The sequence below is a fragment of the Mytilus galloprovincialis genome, chromosome 7 (genome assembly GCF_965363235.1).
Source record: "Mytilus galloprovincialis chromosome 7, xbMytGall1.hap1.1, whole genome shotgun sequence".
Lineage (NCBI taxonomy): Eukaryota > Metazoa > Mollusca > Bivalvia > Mytilida > Mytilidae > Mytilus > Mytilus galloprovincialis.
Window position 1 is genome coordinate 2,656,910 of NC_134844.1, and position 26,284 is coordinate 2,683,193.

Here is a 26,284-nt window from a genome sequence, read left to right on the forward strand (position 1 = left end):
ACCTCCATTTTGTCATAAGTAACAACATATTAAAATTTGAAAACCTTTGAATAAAAGGTTCGTAGATTATCGAACGGAAACGATTGAAGCAGCCCGCCCGCTCGTCCGCAGTACATCAATAAATCAATAACGGGACTGGAAATCCCAAAAAAAAAAAATAGCAAGTCATAAATAAAGGTAAAATACATCCGGTTTACTGTCATCCTCATGTATATGTAGTATACTTGTTTTAAAACTGGTGTTTGTCTTTGAGTCTCTTTTTGTTTTTACTCAATGTCATCAGAAGTGTGTCGCCACTGATCAGTGGCGGATCCAAAGAGGGGGGGGGGGGGGGTGGGGGGGTCCGGGGTTTGGAACCCAACTTTTTTTGCCGATCAATGCATTTGAATGGGAGCAATATAGTTGGGACCCCCTTTTTTTAAATGGCTGGATCCGCGCCTGCTGATATAACAAGACTGGACGGAAGGACGGACACCCTGTATTTCTATGTTCCCATCGACGCGTCGCGTGGGTGACAAAAATCCAACGACATCTTAAAATCATTTTGAATTTAGATTCATATTAATTTGTACTTTGGTCTTCGGGGATGTGTGTGTTTTTGGTGTTTTGAGTTAGACATAATGAACAGGCCTGGCACAGCTGGTTAAAAACGCACCTTTTCACAAAATGGGGAGGCAAAACGAGTCACAGACGATTAGCAATGTTGCCTTTTTGTGGGAGGAATTTTGGTCACATAGGCGTCAGAAAAAGCAAGAGAGTATTCACAATCTCTTATAAGGAGTTTTCTTACAAGTATACAAGTGTTTATGTAAATCAAAAGGGTTGCTATTTCTTTATTTACATAAATAGAAATGTGGGATATACACAGCAACCGGCCAATTAACGACAATCAAAACCAAAGACATATAGATAACACGTGACTAATGCAGGATGGACAACAACATAAAGTATATTTTACTGCTAATCTGTTACAGTATATTTTTAGTAAAGATTCGTTGGTCTCTTGAAAATGAAAGATAATAAGTATATTTAGTATTGCAAGTATGAAATCTATCAAATTATAAAATCACATGTTGATTGGTGAAAAAGATGTCGCACGCATCAAATTTCTTACGGCGGAAACCTGACGTTGTTTCGAATAGCCAAAACAACCAGAAACGCAGTACCATAAAAACACACAGAACAAGCGCATAACTAGTCGATTGTCGGTGCATGTATTGTTCAACTACATATATATAGAGAGACTTTTAAAACTACGATTTGATTTATCTATATATATATATATATGTTACTGATTTTTTTGGATTCTTTTTGTTATTCCGTGATATTGATAAGTATTGCTCTCAACCCGGAACAGATTGCATGTTTTATTTCTACTCGCAAATTTTAAATTAAGTGCAGAACTTGCAAAGGTTTTAAAACGAGTAAAACTTGGGAGCGTAATTGTACCAGCATTTCTTTTGCTTTTCTATCTTATAGCACTAAAGAGGCTTCTTTAAAATTTACGGACAAAATATGTTTCGGATGATGCTGCCAATTCATTAATGAACGAATATATTACAGTGAAAACTACAAAAAAAACTTGTAAAGAAAAGTTTGAACTTCAACAAACTTATTTTCAGCGCACCGAGGTATTTTTGTGTCCGTTATTTTTCGACATAGAGGTAGACGGAGTAGAAAGTTTGCCGGATATTTCATGTATTATCACTTTATATTATCGGTTCAGTATAAGTCACGAAATTGTTTTTGAATGTTAGTAAACCGACATTTGTTTCAAACGCGGATATGAAATTTTCGTGAATGGAACCTTAGGACGCAGCCGGGGGCTTTTTAAAGAATCAAGTAGACATAGATTTTTTTTTTTCGGGGGAACGAAATAATACAATCTGCGGCAGATCTTTTTAAGTATTGCGGGAAACATTTGAACGACACTAAGTTACTGTATTGTAAGCGCCAAATATTTAGATATGATGAGAGTATAGATCGTGACACAATATCTTTAAAATCGTTCCTAATACTAAAAGTCTCTAGTATCAAGTTATTTTCATCTTTGGACGATGCTTAATTGACAATTAGGTACCTGTCATGTTATTCTTGTGAAAACTATTTGGTTGGTTCTTACAAAGACTGCATAAATAATTTCATTTGAAGTATAAGGCAACCATACCCACAGTTGTCGGGAAAAACTGAAGCCGCAATTGGGGTCCCGCAGAAGATGTGGTATGATTGCCGATGAGACAATTAACTCTCCACAAGAGACCAACATAACACAGAAATTAACAACTATATAGGTCACCGTACGGCCTTCAACGTGACTCACTGGTTCTTTGTTTGTAGTGTTTAACTTTCATTCTCACACACAAGAAAGTTTTTGCAGAGAGAGCTTCATGAAGCACACGGAGTTCAACATCTCGTGACTGGACTTAACGGATAAGGAAAACTAATATTACAAAACTGAAATATTCGTCAATAGATTTAACGTTTAAGTATGTGTGCAAACTTGCCGATTTTTAAAAAAACATTCTCTCAAGATGTGTTTTGTGTCAAGTATTATGTGACAACTAATCTACCGATGAAGGAATATTTCTATTTCAGAAACTTGGACTTTTTATAAAAACTTGATAAATCGATCGATAACCTTCCGAATGGTACCGATTTAAATTTAGGATGAGGCCGCATATCTAAAATTGTTCAGGCTTAATTTGTATATATGTATTATAACTACCAGTAACCAGAGACACATATGTATTATAACTACCAGTAACCAGAGACACATTAGCTGATCTGTAACAATAACATCTTCATGCCTTATATATCATGTACTGTAGTACGCCGCTAGATTAAAACTGACGTGGAAAGGTAACACATGCCCACCGAAAGCTCTTTTTAGAGAGCCCAGGTGGTCGTGTGGTCTAGCGGGACGGCTGCAGTGCAGGAGATTTGGTGTCACGATATCACAGTAGCATGGATTCGAATCCCGGCGAGGGAAGAACCAAAAATTTGCGAAAGCAAATTTACAGATCTAACATTGTTGGGTTGATGTTTAGACGAGTTGTATATATATATATACATATAGTACAACTCGTCTTAAACATCAACCCAACATTGTTAGATCTGTAAATTTGCTTTCGCAATTTCAGACGTACTTATATATATATAGTATATATGTCTCTGCAGTAACATATATAATACATATTGTAGTATATGTCTCTTTAAAAAAATTATATGTTTTATAAAGAGAGTGAATTATGACTCGTGCAATTCCAGAAGTTTCAAAGCGATACTCGAAGGAAACGATCGTTTTATGTGAATGAACCTTCATAACTTACCGAGAAACAAGATTTTGATGGATAAAGAAATTTACGCAGTACACCAAACAGAGCTCGAGAAGAGATCAATAACCGATTATGTAGAACCGACTTTTTTTTTTTTTTTTTTTATTAAAACGAAATTATTAAAATACATGTATAATAAATGATATTACCAAAATGCCAAAACCAATCCCAAAGCAGCTATATTTGTCATATCATAGCTTGACCACTAAAGCTATGGAAATATTTGTCAATATATTCTGCACCTTTCAAATATAGTAGCAAATTAAAAGCAAATATATCTATTTACCAAACATTTCTAGCTGTCTGAAATGTCTTTCTTTATCATTTGTTTGCATATGAATTTAAAGTTACATATGCCCAATATATTTACACATACATTTTTAGCTGTCTGAAATATCTTTCTTTATCATTTCTTTGCATATGTATTTAAAGTTACATATGCCCAATATATTTACACATGTCATTGATATTATCATTTGACCACATTTCTCAGTTAAACAAATTGTCTGCAAATCCATGTATTTACCATACATTTCAAAATATGTTCAAAGGCTTTTGATATGTTCTGATTTGACATACATTTCAGCCGACAATAAAGACTAACAAAATTATTCCTTTATAATACATTTGACAGGTCTCTGTAGATTAAAGGAAATGATGCTTTACACCCCCCTATAAAGTTCTCGTTTTGAATTGGTTTACATACCAGGAAAATGTAGATGCACCTTACACTTTATAACCCATATAAAATCATTTGAATGATGATGCTTTGCTACCTAGACAAAGAAACACATTTGCGGATAAATTTACATCATAGAAAAATACATGCCAAAGGTTTCCATTTGCAGAGGTATACAAATACATAAGTTTGCAAAAGTTTTGCGACGGTCATAAATATATATAAATTCTTAACTGCAAAATGGTTTGATTAGGTGTTAATATATTTTATAAACCGCGGTCTCTCATAACCGCCCATAGGAGGGTATAGCACAAGAAATATTAATATTTACAACATGTAAAGACAAGATAAACTAAATGCAGCGGTTTATAAATATATGTAAATGTCGGTCTCTGAATACATTTACATAACATTTGCATACCTCTTCAAATCCGGGATTTCGTGTAGTGATACATACTGAGGTCGTCATTATTGAGAGCCTATATATCATCCAAGTGTCTAAAAGTATTGTTAACTTTTTGTATCAAATGTTGTTTCGATGGGTCTTTGCTAATTTTAGACATAAATTGTAACTCATAAGAACACAAAAACAGGTCCGCAATAAGTGGTGCACATTTAGTCTCCATTGGAATTCCAATGACTTGACGATATACGGAATCTCCAAAGCGAACAAAGATGTTATCCTTGGTTTTTCGAAAAATTCAAACTTTTGTAAACTGGAACTTTATAAAAAAAAAAATTACCACATTAATGATATTCATGTCAACACCGAAGTGTTGACTTCTGGGCTGGTGATACCCTCGGGGACGAAACGTCCACCAGCAGTGGCATCGACCCAGTGGTGTAAATAGTTATCGAAGGTACCAGGATTGTTATTTATTACGCCAGACGCGCGTTTCGTCTACATAAGACTCATCAGTGATGCTCATATCAAAATATTTATGAAGCCGAACAAGTACAAAGTTGAAGAGAATTGAGGATCCAAAATTCCAAAAAGTTGTGCCAAATACAGCTAAGGTAATTTGTGCCTGGGATAAGAAAATCCTTAGTTTTTCGAAAAATTCCAAATTTTGTAAACAGTTAAACACTACAAAACAAACAAATATGTCAACAAAGAAAAACAAGAAGGTATATAGCACAAAGCGCATTAGCAAATATGTTACGGTAAGTAAATAGGATAAACAAAAACCGTTATTATATCTATTTTATGAAACAAATTTTCAAGATTTTTCATCTGGTTGCAATAATTTTGTCTTTTTAAGCCCAAAGATAGCATGGACCTAAAAAATAAAGCGTAATTGGCGTTTCAATGTCATTAAAAGAATTTCGACATGGACACATAGTAGGAAACACGAACTGTGTCGCCGTATCTGGTCTCATCCACTTAAATTTAAATGCGATTTCCAAATTTCAGTTTGTCATCTTGATTTATATCTTACCAATATATTTTATAAGATCTGAAAATCCAACAACTAATACTTCCTTAAGTTAATAAACATGTCAAAATTATTCATGAGAATCTGATTTTGAAAAATTGAACTGCAAAAAATACATTTTGTTTCTATATTCAGACGCTATTTCAAATCATTTATAATACGTCACTCTTTCTATTTACTTTTATTTAGGCCTTACATCATGTGGTTGCCATCTGTGCCTAACATGGAGTATTAATCGACAAGATTTACATCTGACATGCAAGACGGATGATTTACAACTTAAGATAATATTTCATGATAATTTAGATGAAGAAAAAGGATTCTGTCTTCTGTCTTATCCAAAACCCTTGTGTCATTCCCATTCAGAAAATGATAGCATAAGTATAAATTTAGGTACTAATGAAACTCGGTTGGTGGTACATGACATATCGAATAAACATATTCAGGGTAGATGGACTTGTAGCCATGGTACAAGTTATGAACATGCCGTAGTGAATATCACAAAAATGGAATTCAGAGGTAGGTAGAATACTTATATGTGTAATGGGACATCGGACGTCCAATTAAGCATTAAATCTTATCTCGTTGATAGTGTCTAATTGAAAGTCTTATTGGATGTTATTGTGTCTATAGTATTAACAACATTCACGATCTAATTCGATAAATTCCTATGTATCACTGACACGATACCTTTTGTCCCTTTTTATATGTAATGAGTTAGAGACGAAGTTAAGAATAATACATAACATTAAACAAAACCGTTAAGTTATAATAGGCGTTAAAGGTGCAACACACAGACGTCAATAATACAAAGGTGTTCGTTCAAATTGTCAATATCGTAATTGTTTACAGTCAATTACAATTGCAGATACAATGATTCGGGCACTTAATTATCCAAAAAAAATAACATTCAACGTACAAAATGTGTCCATGACCATAATGCATTTTATGTCAGTTACTATTAGTATGCTATGTGAAGCTTACATAGTTTTTAATTCATTTTATCTTGATACTTTCTTTTTTCAAAAGATGGCTTTGAAAAAATACAAATATTACACAGAAAACAAAGAAATGAAAACACAAGTTGATGAGTTGCCACAAATTACGAGTTAAATATTTGAAATTATTCATAAACCTTTTTTTATTTGAATTATATAAATATTGTTTTTGATATCATGACACAGCGATAAATACAATAGAAATGGTACCTTTACAGATATCAAAGATCCTTCAATTACAACGTCAAATGTGTTCCCATTGATAAATGGTTTGACAACTGAAATAATATGCAGTGCAACAGTAAGAGATGTCTATACTGAACTGACTTGGAATTGTTTAGATTTAACACCTTTACCAACCACTGTTCTGCATTGCAATAAGTACATGTCTAAGATCGAATACAAAGCAGCATTAACCGATAATGGCAAATTATGCAACTGTTCGGCAAGAATAAATGCATTTGTATCAACGGCAGAATTAACACTTGAAATACAAAGTAAGCGTGTATTATCTTCAATTTTCATAGTTCTACATTACATCATCAATAGACAATAATATAACGGCAAAATATACATTATTTCATTATGATAACACTATATGAAGCAAAACATATAACTCAAATGAACACTCATACAGTTTAGTTACTTCGTCTCTCATTTGGTTTCATTGCAGTATAAATGCAAATTTCCAGAGCGAGGTTTCAAATCAAAGGATTCTTTTTAAGGATGTACTAAGGTGAAGTTAGGTGAAAATTAGTAATTCAAGAAATTAAAATTGATGCTATAAGCCGATAGAGCATTTGTTAAGGATAAAAATATGCTAAAAATATTGATAGGTCATGAACCTCCTTTTCGAGATATTTGAGACTTAAAACATGTTGGGAAAAGGCATACTCGGACTTTTACCTTATATTTGCATTGGTATTATTTGGGTCTCAAAACAAAACAAAGAAAATCAAGAATCTTCTAACATTTTGTTAAATAACCTTTCATGAGCTATGAAGTGTTATATGAAAAAATCAATGGGTGTTATGGGGCAAAATAGTTTACCTTGTATTGTTTGGAAAAAGACCAAGGAGTCCGAACATTTGGCACGAATTCCAAAACCTCACCTAAGTACATCCTTAAGTGTGTTTATGAAGGTTCAGATTAGAATGGTCGCTGCATTATAAAATGTAATGGGTAATGAACTATATAAACCATCTTTAAATTTATTCTTTATAACTGACACCGAATACAAACATAGAAATTGTTATCGAATAGATGGTTCCGCGAAAGAATGAAGAAACGAAAAAAATATATATTGAGCCTTGAACAGGGGCTGTGGTTATATTGAGTAGTGGCTTTAATAAAATTGAATATGAATATCGTCGTGTATCATTTGAAGTACTATTGTTGTAATTCAGATGCATACATTGTATTGCTAGCATTGAGAATAAATATGATTGGAACTTAATTCCGTGTGAGCAAAAAAAGTGTCAAGTTATATAGTGTTGTTAGGATTCAATTAGGATGTTATTTGTTTACGGAATGAAATGTTTAATATGAGATGTCAATATTAAATACTTTGATTTATTTTCTTGCAATAAATTGTTAAACTTGAAATGTCAGCTTCATGAATGTAATTCAAAAAGAGTTAATGCAATATTTACCATAATATCTTAATATAGAAAAAAGTTAAATCATAAAAATACTGAATTCCGTGGAGAATTCAAAAAGGAAAGTCAAAATTATGAGTTCAAACACATCAAACGAATGGATAACAACTGTCATATTCCTAGCTTGATACAGACATTTTCTTATGTAGAGAATGGTGGATGGAACCTGGTTTTATAATTAGCTAATCCTCTGACCTGTATGACAGTTGCATCAAATTTAATATATCGACAAAGATGCACAAAAAAAACCCAATTATAAAAGTATAAATCAAACTTCCAGTGATTTTAATAATTACTGATGACATTATCAACATTAACTTTTCTACGGAACTTAATTCTCCTAAATGTTGTTTACAGTATTAGTGTACAACGTTTAAATATCCGAACAGAAGCGCAAGTATTGTTTGATAATTCTTTAATAACTTTTGTAAACAAATAGAGGCTCCAGTGCTCCAACTGAAACGTGAGGTAGAATGCAATCTATCCAACCCAATATCAATAGACTGCCATGTGGATGATTTCTTACAAAGGTATGGGTTTAGTTCATGGACACATTCAGCTCACGGAATGGTAATTAGACATATTTCAGGTTTAATCAGCAAAGAAAAGAACACATCCACATTATTTATTGATCCCTGCAAACTTGACGATATGGGGACATACACATGTAACGTTATCACTTTGGATAAAAGGGAACAACTGACGTGGACAAATAGTAGTAAACTTTTAACTAAAGGTAAGTGTGATAGTTCACCAAACCCAAATAACTATTGATTATATCCATTTACAAAAAAATTGACAACAAGATACATATTGAGTAAGTAGCATTTCTTCAACAATTGTAGATTTACTTTATATATATAGATATGATTCAATGAAGATACAATTTATGTTGTTTTTAAGTGTTGAAGAATTGGTTTATCCAAATGCAAACATGGAGTTCAACTTTGATTATGAAAACAAACATATTTGCAACTTTACAAAGCAAAGAGAAAAGTCTTCATTAAAAGGTGGTTTTAAAAACGGCTATTTAGTGTCCTTGAAAGAGGGCGAAAGATACTAGAGGGACAGTCTAAGTCATAGATCGAAAATAAATGGACAACGCCATGGCTAAAAAAAAAGACAAAAGACAAATAATAGTACACAAGACACAACAAAGAAAACTACAGACTCAGCAACACGAACCCAACCGATAACGTTTAATATATTGAAAACATATCCTAAACTCTATACCATTTATTATATATTTTTTTATGATAACACCTCTAAAGTGAATCATTGTTTGATGCTTCGTTATGACTCATCAATGTTATATAACTCAATTTATTAATTAAATAAAATAACAATTGTTCAGTGTTCTAGAAGTGAGAGGTTTCGCTAGTCATATAACAAGGTTTATTCCCCGTTTTCTACCTAAGGAAATGCCTGAAATTGTTTTCTATTCGTTTGATGTGTTTGGGCTTCTTTTGTTTTTGCCATATGACTTTACAATTTGAATTTCCTTCGAAGTTCGATCTTTTTGTTATTTTACCTTTTTCTATAGATTTCTATACATTTGTTTTACATCATTTCTTATTTTATTAGTAGTTAATCTTAAAAAAAAATCGCCAAAAATGTAGAATGTCATTTCTTGTTTATAATTGATTAACAATGTTTTTTAATATTTAAATTCGATGATGCAAACATATTTCCTTTATATCTCAACGAAAAAACAATAGTTATTATATTTTATTTTATTATTGAAGGCGTACCTCTAATTATAAAAACAGACATAAACACTACAAGGAACACCGTACTTACGGTTCAGTTCTATTCTGTACCAGAACCCATAATTGTGAAATGGTCCACTTCAAAAGTCTTACTGCCGAATGTTTCACAATATACTCAGCATATTACACAGATCGAGCTCACACGTCCGATGTACGGCAAACAAGTGACGCTTAACGGATATATGGCACAGTTAATCCAGAGTGGCGAGTCTGTTCATAATAGTTACTCTATCTTCATCGAGAACCAATTTGGAAATTGTTCATATCATTTTATTGTAAAGAAAGGTAAATAATACACTTTATACATTTTGCTCTAATATGAATGGGTTGATAATTTCATTGATGATGATATAACGGGGCTTTCTGTGTGTGTTTTAGGAACTGTCATTTATTTCGGATCTACGTATCCGGGATCGTAACTCCATCTTGCCCGTTAATATAGGGAACTAGCTATTGTAAAGTTTCTCCGTAAGCTCACTTAGTACTGTCTATATAACGAAGTCCATTTAATGTTCACATGTTTAATCTTATTTATAAAAGTACATGTATATATAATATATATTTGATGGTTCACAATTATAACTTCCAATACAAAACGTTACTAAATTCCAGCTCTATAAAACAACATGTTACTTCAAGCTACTACTCTAACATCTCTGACCAATACATAAAGTTTCTCACAAGATCCAGCTATAAACATGTTCTTAATTTATGTAAGGCATTGATTAATGGTCTTAGATTATTTGGATAAACTATTGCAGTTCAACTGTGCAACTAATGTATCGTATAAAGTGTCACATTAAACAAGATGAAAGATCATTAAACTGATTAAGAACTGACCATCAAATCTTAGATGGAATTGATTACGCCACAATTTCGTAGATGTTCCTTTAATCTCATTAAGATTATAATATTGATGGCTGATGATTATCGTATAGAAATAAGAAGTGGACTAACGCAGCTACCATTTGGAGTATTAATAGGGAAAGAACTTTCGAGGTATCTTACAAACGACTGTTCGCATACTTAGTAATCATTTCATTCTAAGAAAATGAATAATGAGTCACCGCATCAATATTTTTGGCAAGTAAATGTTTATACACAAAACAAAGCGCCAAATTTAACCGGTATCGGATTGATTGGAAATGATCGCTTCAATAACAGGGAATATAATGTGCCTCTTAAGGCAACACAGGGACAGTAAAACTCATAGATCGAAAATAAACTGACAACGCCATGATTAAAAAGAAGAAAAAAAAACCAAATAGAACACACGACACAACATAGAAGGCTAAATAATAAGCAACACGAACCCCACCAACGGCATTGATAAAAATATATACACCCAAAAAGCTAAGCAACACCTTATATATAATAAATACAGATTGACAACAAATATATGTTATATAAATGCCCTTTTTCATCAATCTAGTTCTTTTTCTCCTAATTCAAATGTTCCTTCTTTGACACATATGTACAGCAAATGAAATAGCATGTTATTTTTAGATGCCAGTGGTTTTAGTTTTCTGACTATCATGTTGATTCTTACTGGTTCTGCAATTTTCATTGTAACGGCTGTAGTGACAACTCTAATTGTTAAAACAGGACAAAATAAAAGTAAGAACCGAACCTTGATTAACAATATGTAATCAATTATTTCATTTATATATCTCACAGTGTCAAGAAAATTTCTTTTTTTAATCAAGATATGTGAGGTTTATATCAATCAGAATCAATTCAAAGACAAACCACACTGATTTTGATTAACGGCATATATAGAATAAAATATATTTGGTTTACGTTATTAAAAAGACCGATGCTTTTGTTAAGTTTAATACGTGGAAAAAATTCCACTAAATCAGAAAATAAAGAGAAAATGAAAATAATATCTGCATCACAATGATATTTTCTAAATTAAGTTCGATATTTACGATTTTCTGGTATGCAGACAATTAAAGGGTTTCGATTCGTCTTGTTTTCTTATTCGGAATATAAATCGAAAATGTGTTGCTGAACTTAAACAACCAATCTTGTTTGGGGAATATCACATTTTCATAAAAAAACGAAATAATAAAAACAAACAAATAAATAGATAAATACTCTATAGTATGTACAAAAACAATTATAAGCATACATACAATTAACAAATTTTAGAATGATGGAACGATTTTCATATTCATTATCAGAGTAATGCAATGTGATTGAAAATCATTGTAACAAATTAACAATCTGCAAATGTAGGTACATTTTATAGTTGAAAATGCTTTAGTTGTTTGTTTGATGTGGTCTCCTGTTTGTAGAACGCAGAAAATATTGTTTCACGAGCTAAATAGATCTGTTTTCATACATTATAAATAAAAATAATAAGCACATGTTTCCTTTCTCAATTTTACATATCAATATAATGTAAATTGTTTACTTAAATTCTAAGAAAGTATACTGGTTTGTAGATGTTCAAAGACGATTCTACCCAAGGGAAATGTACGTAGATTTTTTATATAATTTAATTAGTATCAAGTAGCAATTATTAAGTGAAAAATAGATCTATATGTGAACATCAAATGTTTTTCACTTACAAAATGATGTATTGGTTTCTACTCTTTCTAAATCCACTGTTCCAGGTATGGGAAGGGATGGCACTTTCAAACAACGAGTTCAACCTCGTCACATTCTGTATGCGCCTTACCCAAGTCGGGAGCCTGTTATTCATTGATTGCTGTTTGTTTCTGTGTAACATATTTTTTTTTCTTTCATTATTTTTTTACATTAATCAGGCCGTTGGCCTTCTCGTTTGAATTGTTTTAAATTTGTTATTTAGGGGTCATATATAGCTGACTATGCGGTATGGGCGTTGCACATTGTTAAAGGCCATACGGTGACATGTAGTTGTTAATTTCGGTGTCAATTGTTCTATTGTGGAGAGTTGTCTCATTGGTAATCATACTACATCTTCTTTTTTTATTTTATAAATGAGGCCATACTCAAACGCTAAGAGATAATGACATACTTGAATACATGTAGTTCTTTTGGAGTATGATATCAAAATGTTATATTAAGGAACATTTTATGTGGAAAAAGAGGATATATAAAAGAAAATACAGTAACTTAACTCCATCATGTCGATATATCAATAACACTTGTACATTTAAGATTTAATATGACCTCTTTAAATGATGATCGTTGAACTAAAGGGTTGAGCGTTATTATTCTGATTTCTTCAAATGAAAGCGCAGCAAATAGTATGAAATTCAAAACAGTGTGGCTGCGGCCATTGATTGACACATTAAATTCATCCATTGACTGGGACAATTTACGTGAACGTTTGTCTGTAACGACCACTGTTCACGACGTACCTACGATAGACATTTTTAAAACTGTGGGGTCACCAAAGGTTTCTTAACGCCTTTAATTATAAAGTAATTCGAAAAAATAATCAGGAATAACCGTTATGTTTTGATTTATATAATTGGTATAAATCAAAACATCGTGTTATTTCTGATTATTTTTTTTCGAATTACTTTATTGAGGTGTTGAGAACCTTTGGTAACCCCATAGTTTAAGTGTCTTTAAAAAGAACATAGTGATCAGTGGTCGTTACATACAAACGTTCACCTAAATTGTCCCAGTCAATGGATGAATTTAATGTGTCAATCAATGGCCACAGCCACACTGTTTTGAATTTCATTCTATAAACATAAAAAGATACAATATATGGTATTTATGGCAATTAGAAAAATGTCAACCAGAGACGGAACGAAATGTATGTAACCAATTCTAGGTCACCGTACGACTATACCGAAAACAAAATCTATATTCTTTGTATATTTCAACAAATCAAATTTCCTTAATTTAAACCACAATAAAAGATATGGGTATTGCTTATGGTCATTGTTGAAGGTGGTATAATAATATTTTAAAACGTTGAATATTCAAATATTCCCGCCTGAAACGAATATTTAACTGGGTCTTTATGCTAAGAAACAAATGATGTCGGTGGTTCGTGTATTAGACAGCTATCTATTCCGAGCAGTTTAAAAAGAAATGGTATACACTCTTTAAATGCATGTACTTATGGTTGAAATTGTATTGCATTTTACCAGATTTTTTCTCATCAATATTAAAACTTTATCTACTATTTTATTTTTATTATCATAAAGATACCACGCAGCGCCACAGATCAACAACGTTCCAAACGTATATGATGGTTTACGAAACCAATATTTGGAAGTAATTGATTATCCAACAATACATCGGACAACAGAGAGAGGATCAGATACCAGCACAAAGGATAGCGAAAGAGATGATCCTACTCATAGTTACGAAGAAATTAGTGATCTAACATTACATCAGCCGGCAGAACAGCAGGAATCTGTTCTGGTAGGAACAGAAAACACAGATAGTCCCCATTATTTTGAGCTCGAATAATTACAGTCATTAGAGAGATCAATGTCTGGTTATTTCGAATATGTTTTGTTTATGTTTCGAAATAAAACAAAGGTTCGATTTAGCATTTTATTTTTACTTTCCGAATATACACGACGTTTAATGATTAGTTCATTGAGTTGTCTCTCCTTAAATAAAAGCAATAGTAGTATATTAAGGTGGTACGGTAGTATTTCCTGGCCCATAAGGGATAATGATAGCCTTTTTAGAATTTTCACCACTTTCTAACACTGCAAAAAATTCTACATTCACAGTTAACTGAAGTACTTTCATTTTACTATTCAGAAATGAATTTGAATATGTATCATGACCGTTTACTTTTTTTGCTATTTTTAAAAACCTAAGGCCACTAGTACTTTTAGGTATTTTATGGTGCAGTGAATACAAAATTTAAAAAAATTCTCAAAAATTCATTTTCATCTGTATGTAAAATTATTTCATATTTTTCTACACCTGATTCATCCCTCAGTTTGGGAAAGTATGTTCAGTTGATACTGTATTTTTTGTCCAATCACACTGTTACATTTACCTAAGTAGGGTACACAAAAGAGCAACCTAAATTCTGGAATGCAAATACTACCGTGCCACCTATACCGCTGTTCGAAATTCATAAATGGATTGAGAAAAAAACAAATCTGGGTTACTAACTAAAATTGTGGGAAACACATCAAAAATAAGAGTAAAATGTAACACACCCCGAAAATGAACTATAATATAACAATGGCAATTTGCCTGACTTTGTACATGACATTTTTAACCGATCATTTAAGTTACGACTTTAAAGTTTGTACTATTATAGCTACAAAATATTCAAACAATAAACATACAAATGAATTGAAATTCTTTTAATAAAGTTTAAATGTTTTTGAAGCAATGTATAAAAAATGTATTTACTAATTCAGAAGTACAATATATTAATGATATTTTTTTTTCTCATCAACTTGCACCCTTGATAAAGTCAATATAATTCTACTTGACAATACAATAACAAAAAACATCATCATGATATAAAAAAAACAACAGCAAATAGTAATCACACAATGCAAAACAAATATTATCGAGTGTCCTAGTCTCCCACACCAAAGATATTTAAAAAAGGACCCCTAATGATTCATTTTGCTTGATAATGTTTGGATTTAGAATACATTTCCTTCTATGGTAAAGAAAAAGCGCGTGTGTGTTGAACTTTTAAATCACGAAGAAAAAATTACCTTCAATCATTATGTTTTTACCGAATGAAAAGAATTAGAAATCATTAGCAAGAATTTTTCACTGGTTACGTATATTCCAACCTTTTTATCTGTTTTTAAAAATTCCAAGTCACATTTTGGACAAGTTTCAAACATCTTGGAGAAATCTCAGAATACATCCTCTTTCTAAAAATTTGAGCCGAAGTTTGGCTTATTGACATTGGAGAATATAAATAGGATGCCAATATCTTTGAGTTTATTTACAATCACTTGGTCGATGCCACTGTTGGTGGAGTTTTTATTCCCTGAGGGTTATATCAGACCAGTTTACCTTTTGCGTGATTTAATTTTAGTAATGTGAAATTATCCTGATTGCGTCCAGTGAAGAGCATTGGTTTCGTTCTGTCAAAAGTCAGTCATAAGACTTTTTTAAAACGTCAACCTGGAATCAATAGTATGTAATAATTGACCAACACAAAAATAAATTATGCAGTAATTACAAATTGTACATGTATAACTAAAATTATTTTACTATTGTCTGAAAATTGTCTTGTTTGTTCAGTAAATCAACAAACAGACATGCGTTATAAAATTTTAAAGAAGGTTGATTTTATAACTGCTTATAGTGCAATACACTTGTTTTAGAGGAAAGAAAATTAATATATAAGATTAACTGATTTAATTTAATGCATGCCTCATGCAATGATATCAACATAGTGATGCTGATCCTGCATTTGACTGTATTGATTGTCTTCAGATTCTCCTTCAGTGAACTCATGTTCCTCAATCTTGCCTATAAGTGTATTAGTATGATGGTTAATATAAGGTGACCTTGGTTGGATATATGAGTCTCGTCCTGAGCTTTGTTGCATTGCTGTATAAATGTGATCTGCTGGTATAGAACCAATGTCTTCATATGTCCTGGAGGAAACATAGTTCATTGATTAAACGTATTAAGACTTATCTATCTATCTATATTGAGTTTATAAAGGGTAATGGAACATTATGATGATTTGAGCTGTTGTATTTAAATTTCGGATTGTATGGTAAAAGAGCGATAATCAGGATGAAAATATTTCATACATAATAGAGACTCCAAATAGGGAATATGTCAAACAGACCAAGATGAAGAATTGGTCTTACGTTTTTAGTATTTCTAATGACTTCACATTATCCTATATTTCTTAACTAAATCCCTATATATCTATAAAGGCAATTTCTTTGTTTATATTTGTCTTCAGTGCATTTCAAGAAATTCTGATTAAATTTGTATTCTTCAATGTTCAACTCCATTGATAAAACGTGTATTAATACGTTAGTTTGGTTGAAGCTAATAGCAATATTGTTCTGCAAAATACTAAACAATGTACTGCTGTCAAATTTTACTGGATTGCCTCCTTTAAATTAATTTTGGTTTTAATGGGAGGCCTTCCTGTAAACTGACATCGCAAAACATATATCAATTGGGAATTCTGATATTAACAAATATACAGTGTATTTATTAAAATACTGAACTCAAAGGTAAATTCAAACGGGAGAATTTATAAACGGAACAACTGGAAAACATTTGTACTATTGCCGACTTAGATTAGGCATTTTCAAGTAAATTATGGTTTAGACCTGATTATTTAACTAGATAACTCCCCGACTGTCAAGACGTATGTGCTACAATAAATTGTTCAAATGAATGTGTTTAATTGTTTACAAATGTACCTGATTGTGTCCTTGGTATTTCTGTGATGCTTCCTTAAACCTTTAACGGAACAACAAAATTAGTCAAATTGTATTGTTTTTTTTTTTTATCTTTGTTTCAACTTTTATTACCAATAAACTGATGGGAAATTATGTTGAAATTTTTTTTTAATATTAATTCATATGCAAGGGAGAATGATTTTGTTTTTTCTATACAAACTCTTTTTGATTTGGCGTCAGTGTTTGAGTCATTTGTATGTTTGACATTTTTAGACTGTTGTGTTGTATATCTTTGAATCCTAGTTATCGGTACAATTATAATATGTAACAATAAAAACATCTGATGTCTTTGTTTGGGTTGCTCGCTTTTATTGTGTTTCTCAATTTATTGATGGTATATAGAAATATAAACGAGTCTAAATTGAAAACCTATGATTGCGTTGGATCAAAACCGCAATTTTTATACGTGGGCATGTAAAACAATTTCGTTGTAGAAGGGTCTAAATACAGCACAAACAACATTTTCAAAAAGACCAAAAAAGTGAAGAAGCATATTTAAACAAAACGCATTTGACTAACAGGTCGAACAACTGATGTTCTTTAACCCTGCTGACTGCCATTGGCGATTGCCAAATACAATTGATCACAAGATGTAACAAAATGGATCTTCATAAAGGTTTAATACTAAACAGAAAACAATTAACGTGTGGCCACGATGTTATGCCACAAACATAAGGTATTAATATTTTTTGTACACCAGATCCGGATTTCGACAATAAATGTCTCTTCAGTGATGTTAGGGATCGAAACTGTATTTAGAAGGCCATATAAAATGTACCCTCATTTTTAGATAGACATATAAGATAAATAAATTGAGAAACACATATATATTTATAAAAAAACAAATGTCTTACAAGTGTCAGATTAAACTACCTATTAACCATGTTACCTCACCATTTCCCTTAGTCGGGAATAAAACAGTTGTTTCCAGTTCGTTCTATTGGTAGATTAGTCTGTCAGCTTTTCCCTTTTTTGAATTTCCCTTTTGTGTTTATTTAACCTTTTTGTCATCATCTTACATCAACACAGTTGCACATTTATATAATATTGTTTGTGCAGAACCCTCTATACTAAAAAAATCGCATACCGAATAAATTTCAGTAGGTATAGGTTTCTCGATTAATCAGCCATAGTTGTGTTGCTTGTATTTTATTTATCTTTATAGGCCTTATAATGGTATATTGTTTGGTTATAAACATGCGTTACTACATGGATTATTTACTGTGTACGATACGTTGCTGGAGAAGTGGAATATTACGGGTTCCAGTTGCTGAAAAGGGGGTAGGTGTCAATGCAAACAGATATACATATGTATTTAAAGAAATACGTACCTGTTTTTCTAAGCCTTAGAATGATAACGATAAATATGATAGATACCAGCACCAAAAGAACGCCCAATATAGGTCCGACTAAATTAATTGAAGAGGAGCATGATGAACTGCTTTCATTTGAATTCTCTACAGACAAAAAAAATAAATACAAAGATATGATAATAATAATAAGTTTCACTGTTAATAAATATTGTCTATCAAATTAAAGTCTTCAAAACATTCTCAAACCTGTATAGTAGACTTATTATTATTACTTCATTTCAAGATTTTTAGTTTAGAAAATATTTTTTTTTTCAAAAGTGCCTGTATTACAATTATACAATAGAAATACTGGGATTCGGAAACAAGAAAAACTTATATAAATCCGTCTCCCTTAAAAAATGACAAAATTAGGAACATATATATATATATAGTATAAGAAACTCGTATAATATAATTTTCAATTCACATAACATGTTTATTCTGTGGCTTGCCCGTTTCTCAGAAATCAGTTTGATCGAGAAAAAAAAGAAAAAAAAGGTGATAAACTCATTTTTTTAAAATCATGGTCTCACATCTAGCTGAAAAAATATGTAAATGTTGAAAAATTATATTCAAAATATTTTGGTTACAAATTCCAAAGCCCTTTAAAAATGCAATATTATTTGAATTTATCCGTGGCAAGCACGAAACTTAATATTGTTGCAAACTTTTACATCCATTGAATATACATAGTCGGGTTAGTGTTGTAACGATGCATACATTTCAATCTAATGGAAACGAGCGATTGTGAATGTACTGTTAATTCATTTTAAGCATTTTTATTTTCTAATTCTTTAAAAAAAATGTTTATTAACATTTTAGCAGAAGCTTATTAACAAATTTAACTTGTTACGAAGACTTATAGGGTTAATACCTCCTGAGGAATTACCCCATCCAAAGTAAGGTTTCTTTGTGGAGGAAATTAAGTCTGTCACATTTTGCAACCCTTCTTTTCCAGTTATCAGAGTTGAAGAACTACCCCATTTCAAGTATGGCTTATCTGTTGTTGCCAGTAAGTCTGTTACATTAAGAGATGCTACATTTCCAGTTGGCAGAGTAGAATTATCCGATCCCCAATATGGTTTTTCCGTTGTAGAAACCAAGCTTGTTACATATGGAGATTCTACACTTGTAGTTGGCAGAATACTTCTTGTAGAATTGTTCAATCCCCAGGACGGTTTCTCCGTTGTAGACATCAAGTCTGTTACATAAGGGGATGATTCTACACTTACAGTTGGCAGAATACTTCTGGTCAATTCCTCTTTTCCCAAATACGATTTTTTTCCGTTGATGAAAATTGATTGAAAATCCCTCTCTGAAATGGATGCTGTTCGTTATCGAATATAAAATAATATTTGTTTTTCATTCCTTTTTTATACATAAATTAGGTCGTTAGTTAACTCGTTTGAATTGTTTTACATCGTCATTTCGGGGCCTTTGAGCGTCACTGATGAGTCTTTATATGTAGACGAAACACGCGTCTGGCGTATAAAATTATAATCCTGGTACTTTTGATAACTATATAGATGACTATGCAGTATGGGCGTTGATCATAGCTGAAGGCCGTACGGTGAACTATAGCTGTTAATTTCTGTGTCATTTGGTCTCTTGTGGAGAGTTGTCTCATGGGAAATGAAACCACATCTTTTTTATATGTAATTTTAAATATGTACCACACCAACAAACGACAGCTAATGAAATACACGCTCCTGACTTGTGGAAAAAAAGTAAAATCACAAAATTACTGAACTCCGAGGAAAATTCAAAACGGAAACTCCCTGATCAATTTTAAAAATCAAAAGCCCTTACACATCAAACGAATGGATAACAACTGTCATATTTCTGAACATGCATTTTCTTATGTAGAAAATGGTGGATTAAACCTGGTTTTATAGTTAGCTAAACCTCTCACTTGTACGACAGTCGCATCAAATTCCATTATATTGACAACGATGCGCGCTCAAAACAAACAGACATTGTAGACAAAAATAACAATAATACAGCAGCCAACATTTGGTTAAAATCCTTATCACTAAACAAAACATACAAACATAAATAAAAGAAGCACAAAATGACATATTAGTACAACACAAATTTACCATAATACAATATCACAATAACGGCATGTATAAGAACAGAGCCACGTCATATAAGTAACGAAGAAATCTAAAAAGGTATATAGAAAAGCACATAGCAAAAATGAAAGACGATCAACAAACAAATTTTCGAAGTAACAACAAAAGGCATATAGACAAAGCACATTTGCAAGGCGAACGACACGAATACGAAAATATAAACAATAATGACAGAATGTACAAGTATCGTAAGCACGGGGACAACATGGCTCTAACGTTGAATCGCGCGTGTGACTCCAGAATGTAAATGTCACACATGTAGAATTATGAAATAATGTCCTTCAAATTATGAAAATAATATAGTCTTCAGTTCTTAAGGCATATCTTCTGCCGCTTGTCTATAGTATAATTGTGTTTTTCCTCTAAAATAAAATAGACACGTCATTATGTATAAAACAAACACAACAGGACATAAAGCATAAGCAAATCTGAAAGACCAGAATACAAAAACTATAAATAACAATAACACAAAAGCGAGATGTTTAAGTACAGAGCCACGTCTGGGACAGGCACAATCATACAAAATGTGGCGAGATATAACATGTTAGCGCGATCCAAACCGCCCCCTAACTTTGGATAGTGGTATAACAGTAAAACATAAGAATGAACTCTTAAAATCAATTGAAAAAGGCAGATGGATTTTTGTACACGGGAAGAATCATAAAAGTATGTACAATTCAAATATTTTCTGACAAATTGTTGATTCAAAATAAGAATACGTATATTGGCATATTTAAGGGGTATGTATAATCCTTTTGTAATGGCTGCCGTCATGATAAGGCAAAATGGCCGCAATGCAAATTAGCAAAGTACGCCATATTGTTCCATATGGTTTTGCCCTAGTGCTTTGAATTGCCATATATATGTTTAGTTTTGCCCGACAGTGTTTTGTTTTGCCATTGGGATGTTTTGCTTTACCCTAAATATGTTTTGTTTTGCCACAGAGATGTGTTGTTTTGCTATGTAGATGTTTTGTTTTGCCACAGCTATAGCGATATCGTGTGTTGACATCGAGGTTGTGTGTTTCATAGAAAGTCAGAATATAATAAATAAATACTTACTACACGTATATTTCTTCACTACGAAATGTCTTCATGTACAAAAATGTATGTATTCATTAAAGTAAACAAGAAACGTAAAATTGACTTATCGGAAACAAAACAATGTCATTTGCCGGCTTAGTTAACTAAATGTTTTGTCAATTTAATCGTGGAACAACAGGAAATATAAATAAATGTAACATTCTTCCTTCACTTGTTAATATATTTTGTAGTGAAATATCTTGATCCAAAGCGATATTTTGAAATAAAATGTGTTTTTATATACAGTATATTTTAATATGTTAAAAAACAAGGCTCTCGTCTGACGTCATTAAGTTTTGTATGAAGATAAGGTAGTTGTATAATTACAAATGAGACAGCAATCCAACATAACAAAAACAAATGAAAACTAAAGATCACCTATTGGCCTTTAAATATGAGTAACATTCATAGGTTATAGAAGGCTACTTGGTTAATATTAGAACGTGAAAAGTTTACACGACGGGTGCCACATGTGGAGCAGGATCTGCTCACCCTTCCGGAGCACTTGAGATCACCCCTAGTTTTTGGTGGGGTTCGTGTTGCTTATTCTTCAGTTTTCTATGTTGTGTCGTGTGTTCCTATTGTTTGTCTGTTTGTCTTTTTTCATTTTTAGCCAGGCGTTGTCATTTATTTTCAATTTATGAGTTTGACTGTCCCTCTGTTATCTTTCGTCCCTCTTTGACACCTGTGTCAATTATTTTAAAATGCCGTATCGTGACATATAGTCGTTAACCCCTACGTCATTTGGTTTCTGGTGTAGAGTTGTCTCATTGGCATTCATACCACATCTTCTTACAGTTATATAGTATATATTATATTTATATATTCAAATTAAAACCAACATTTTTAGAGTTGTCGTTCTTCAACTGGATAATGTATTTTATCTTAATGATTTGTTAGGCATTTTTGTTTGTTTTGCTTGTATTTCTAATTTCTTAATGAATAAAAGACGAGAGTGCATAGGGCTTACGTTAATGAAACAACAACCTAACGACACACAAGTACATGCAACAAACGCATTATTTAGCTTGTTTACCTGCTTCCAGATTTTATACCGTGGAGTGTGATCGTATACGAATTGGTACTGGTGTTTATAGTACGGCATGGATTACGATTAAAACAAGATGTTTCAGAAATTAAATTCATTTGAAGGCCTTTGCATTGGAATTGGCGTGAATAATCTTTTGCATATTACACAATTCGTGGATAAAAAATGTTTCGGATTTTATAGTGGAATACGTTCTACCTTCAATAGACAAATTCGACCTCACGCTAGATCTTTTTTTATTCTATTTTTCCCTATATTTATTTTTTCTGCTATTCAAAACTTGATCCAATAAGGAAGAAAAAAACTAGTAAAGATCAGTTGAAAAAAGCTTAACTCATCAGATGATACAAATAGAAATAAAATTGAGAAAGGAAATGGGGAATGTGTCTAAGCGACAACAACCCGACTATAGAGCAGACAACAGCCGAAGGCCACCAATGGGTCTTCAATGTAGCAAGAAAACTGGCCCCTTAAATATATGTATACTAGTACAGTGATAATGGACGTCATACTAAACTCCGAATTATACACAAGAAACTAAAATTAAAAATCATACAAGACTAACAAAGGCCAGAGGCTCCTGACTTGGGACAGGCGCAAAATTGCGGCCCTCCCCCTATACATCTATCCAATGTAGAAACGTAAACGCATAGCAATACGCACATTAAAATTCAGTTCAAGAGAAGTCCGAGTCCGATGTCAGAAGATGTAACAAAAGAAAATAAATAAAATGACAATAATACATAAATAACAACAGACTACTAGCAGTTAACTGACATGCCAGCTCCAGACCTCAATTAAATTGATTGAAAGATTATGTCTTCATCATATGAATATCAGGCACAATCCCTCCCGTTAGGGGTTTAGTATCATACTATCATAAAATGTATGAGAAGAACATAACCCGTGTCATGCCAACAACTGTTTAAAAAAAATGGTTTAGTTCCGATGCAAAGACCCTATAGGTGAATCAATATTAAAGCCAAAATATGCAATCTTTAATGACCTGACAACAGTATCGGAACTATATCCCTTCTTAATAAGTCTTTTTAAAGGTTTTGTAAGCTTTTGAGGTGAATACTGACATTTTTGTGCTTTGTAAAGAATATTACCATAAAAGATTGGATGTGAAATACCTGAACGTATAAGATGTCTGCATGTTGAGTTATATTTACGAATTATTTCCTTATACCGATGATAAAATTTAGTAAATGTTTTGACAAGTTTGTGATATCGAAAACCCTGGTGTAATAATTTTTCAGTAATACATAAATTTCTCTCGCTAAAATCTAATACGTTGTTACATACACGAGCGAATCGTACATATAACAAACGTGGACGTGGCCGAGTACAACAAAAAACACTCAGTACAGTTCAGAGATTACTCGCAGTTACGTACAGCTAGTTCGAAGTCAATAACAACTAAAGAAATAACCCATGCATCTAGTCTTCTCTTTTTGCATAACCGATTTAATATTTAGTTGTTTAAAGGTTCTATTAAGTTTTTAAATTTATTTTATGGATCTAAAAAGTTTATACTTTTGCATGATATTGAAGCTTTGTTTGTATTTAAAACGGGGCATATGTTTTTAATACTATCTCACTTGCAGAACAGATCTGAAACATTTAATCAGTTATTCCTGGTTGAAATGAAACTACTTTTGTAGCTTTTTGTTTTAAACACAAATACACTTTTGAACAAATTGAATCAGACTATCGAATGTTTTGTACCAAAATGTGGTTCAATATGCAAATAGTTCGACGTCTTTACTGTGACACTTTCAATTCAGTAGGGTATTTTTTCCCATAATCTCTGAATTTGTCGACTTTTATTTATTACAGTTTGGGGATAGATTGAGTTCAAAATTAAACTGATTAATTTCTGAATTAAAATAATTTACAAAGACATTATCTTCACACGATAACGACATCATAAAAGTGTTATATAATGTTACTATAAACGGATATAATTGTTCAATTTGTAGATCAATAGAATTTTATTTAAAGAAATGGCAAATGTTCATGTGATAAGTCAATGGTCTATGTTATACATATGTGGACGAAGAGTAACTGTTCACCTTGGTTTGTTTTGTTTTATTTTTATTTTTATGTCCCACCTACGATAGTAGAGGGGCATTATGTTTTCTGGTCTGTGCCTCCGTTCGTCTGTGCGTCCGTCCGTCCGTTCGTCCCACTTCAGGTTAAAGTTTTTGGTCAAGGTAGTTTTTGATGAAGCTGAAGTCCAATCAACTTGAAACTTAGTACACATGTTCCTTATGATATGATCTTTCTTATTTTAAAACAAAATTAAACTTTTGACCCCATTTTTTTTATGGTCCACTGAACAGAGAAATTAAAAGTGCGAGTTTCAGGTTAAAGTTTTTGGTCAAGGTAGTTTTTGATGAAGCTGAAGTCCAATCAACTGGAAACTTAGTACACATGTTCCCTTTTGGTTGATCTTTTTACTTTTAAGGCCATATTAGATTTTTTACCCAATTTCACGGTCCATTGAACATGGAAAATGATAATGCGAGTGGGGCATCCGTGTACTTTGGACACATTCTTGTTGGCCTTGATTTTGTCTTTCTTTCTTCGACCTGTGATTTTTTTGTTGTCCAGTACCATCACATTTCTTACTTTTTATAGAAGCGTGCGCATGTTTTGTAAACCTTTTTTTTGTTTTTAAGCTTCCCTTATATTTTATATTTCTGCTGTTAAAAAACTCTTTTGAGTTAGTGTCACTATTTATAAATCTAACTTAAAACTAAATTGCACTATAATAATTTATAAATCTTACTTAAAATCAAATTGCACTATATATAAATCTAACTTAAAACTGAATTACATTATTTTATAAATCTAACTTATAATTTACATTTGACAACTTAGTTCACATCATGCCGGACACTGCTAACTGGACAGGTTAGTACATTCTCACGAACTGATAATTTACAAAAGGCTAACCTTTCCGATGGAAATTTTTTTTTTCTATGAAAAATTGAGTTTTTAACATCGATTTTATCACAAAATTTATTTAAGACCTAATCCTGGAAATATGAAAAATAAGATCAAATAACATTTTATATAATTCTATTTGATTTTTCTTAGAAATATATGTTACAAAATAACATTGAAATGTTGATGTGTACCTTAAAATCCTTGTATTTTGATGTCAAAAAACAAAAACAAAAACAAAAATACTATTCATTTATTAATATAAATTTAATACCAGTTGTTTTTGAAGTCATTTACAAAAGGGTCGTGTATTGTTATTGCTTACAATTTTTCGTGCATTTATGTTTTTCAGTTACCCCCCTTTCACCAGATATGAATGTTAGAAAGGGTCCTTTATATATCGACGGCCGAATAACTATGTGTCCATAGGATTTGTACCTATTTATTATGTC

The 26,284-nt window shown here is 31.9% G+C and overlaps 1 protein-coding gene and 1 long non-coding RNA gene across 2 annotated transcripts; one reads left to right on the forward strand and one right to left on the reverse strand.

Moving 5' to 3' along the window:
* The first annotated feature begins 9,996 nt into the window (after positions 1-9,996).
* LOC143082127 (uncharacterized) lies at positions 9,997-14,258 on the forward strand. Its single transcript, XR_012980287.1, has 4 exons — positions 9,997-10,160; positions 11,382-11,492; positions 12,326-12,356; positions 14,033-14,258. It is a non-coding gene; the product is annotated as an uncharacterized LOC143082127 (long non-coding RNA).
* A 1,224-nt stretch (positions 14,259-15,482) lies between these two features.
* On the reverse strand, positions 15,483-21,919 carry LOC143082126 (uncharacterized). Its single transcript, XM_076257682.1, has 5 exons — positions 21,809-21,919; positions 19,487-19,927; positions 18,592-18,717; positions 17,222-17,261; positions 15,483-16,429 (listed from the first exon to the last, which is right to left on the reverse strand). The coding sequence occupies exons 2-5, from the start codon at positions 19,806-19,808 to the stop codon at positions 16,204-16,206; spliced, it is 714 nt and encodes a 237-aa protein (XP_076113797.1). The 5' UTR covers positions 19,809-19,927; positions 21,809-21,919; the 3' UTR covers positions 15,483-16,203.
* Between the last annotated feature and the right edge of the window lie 4,365 nt (positions 21,920-26,284).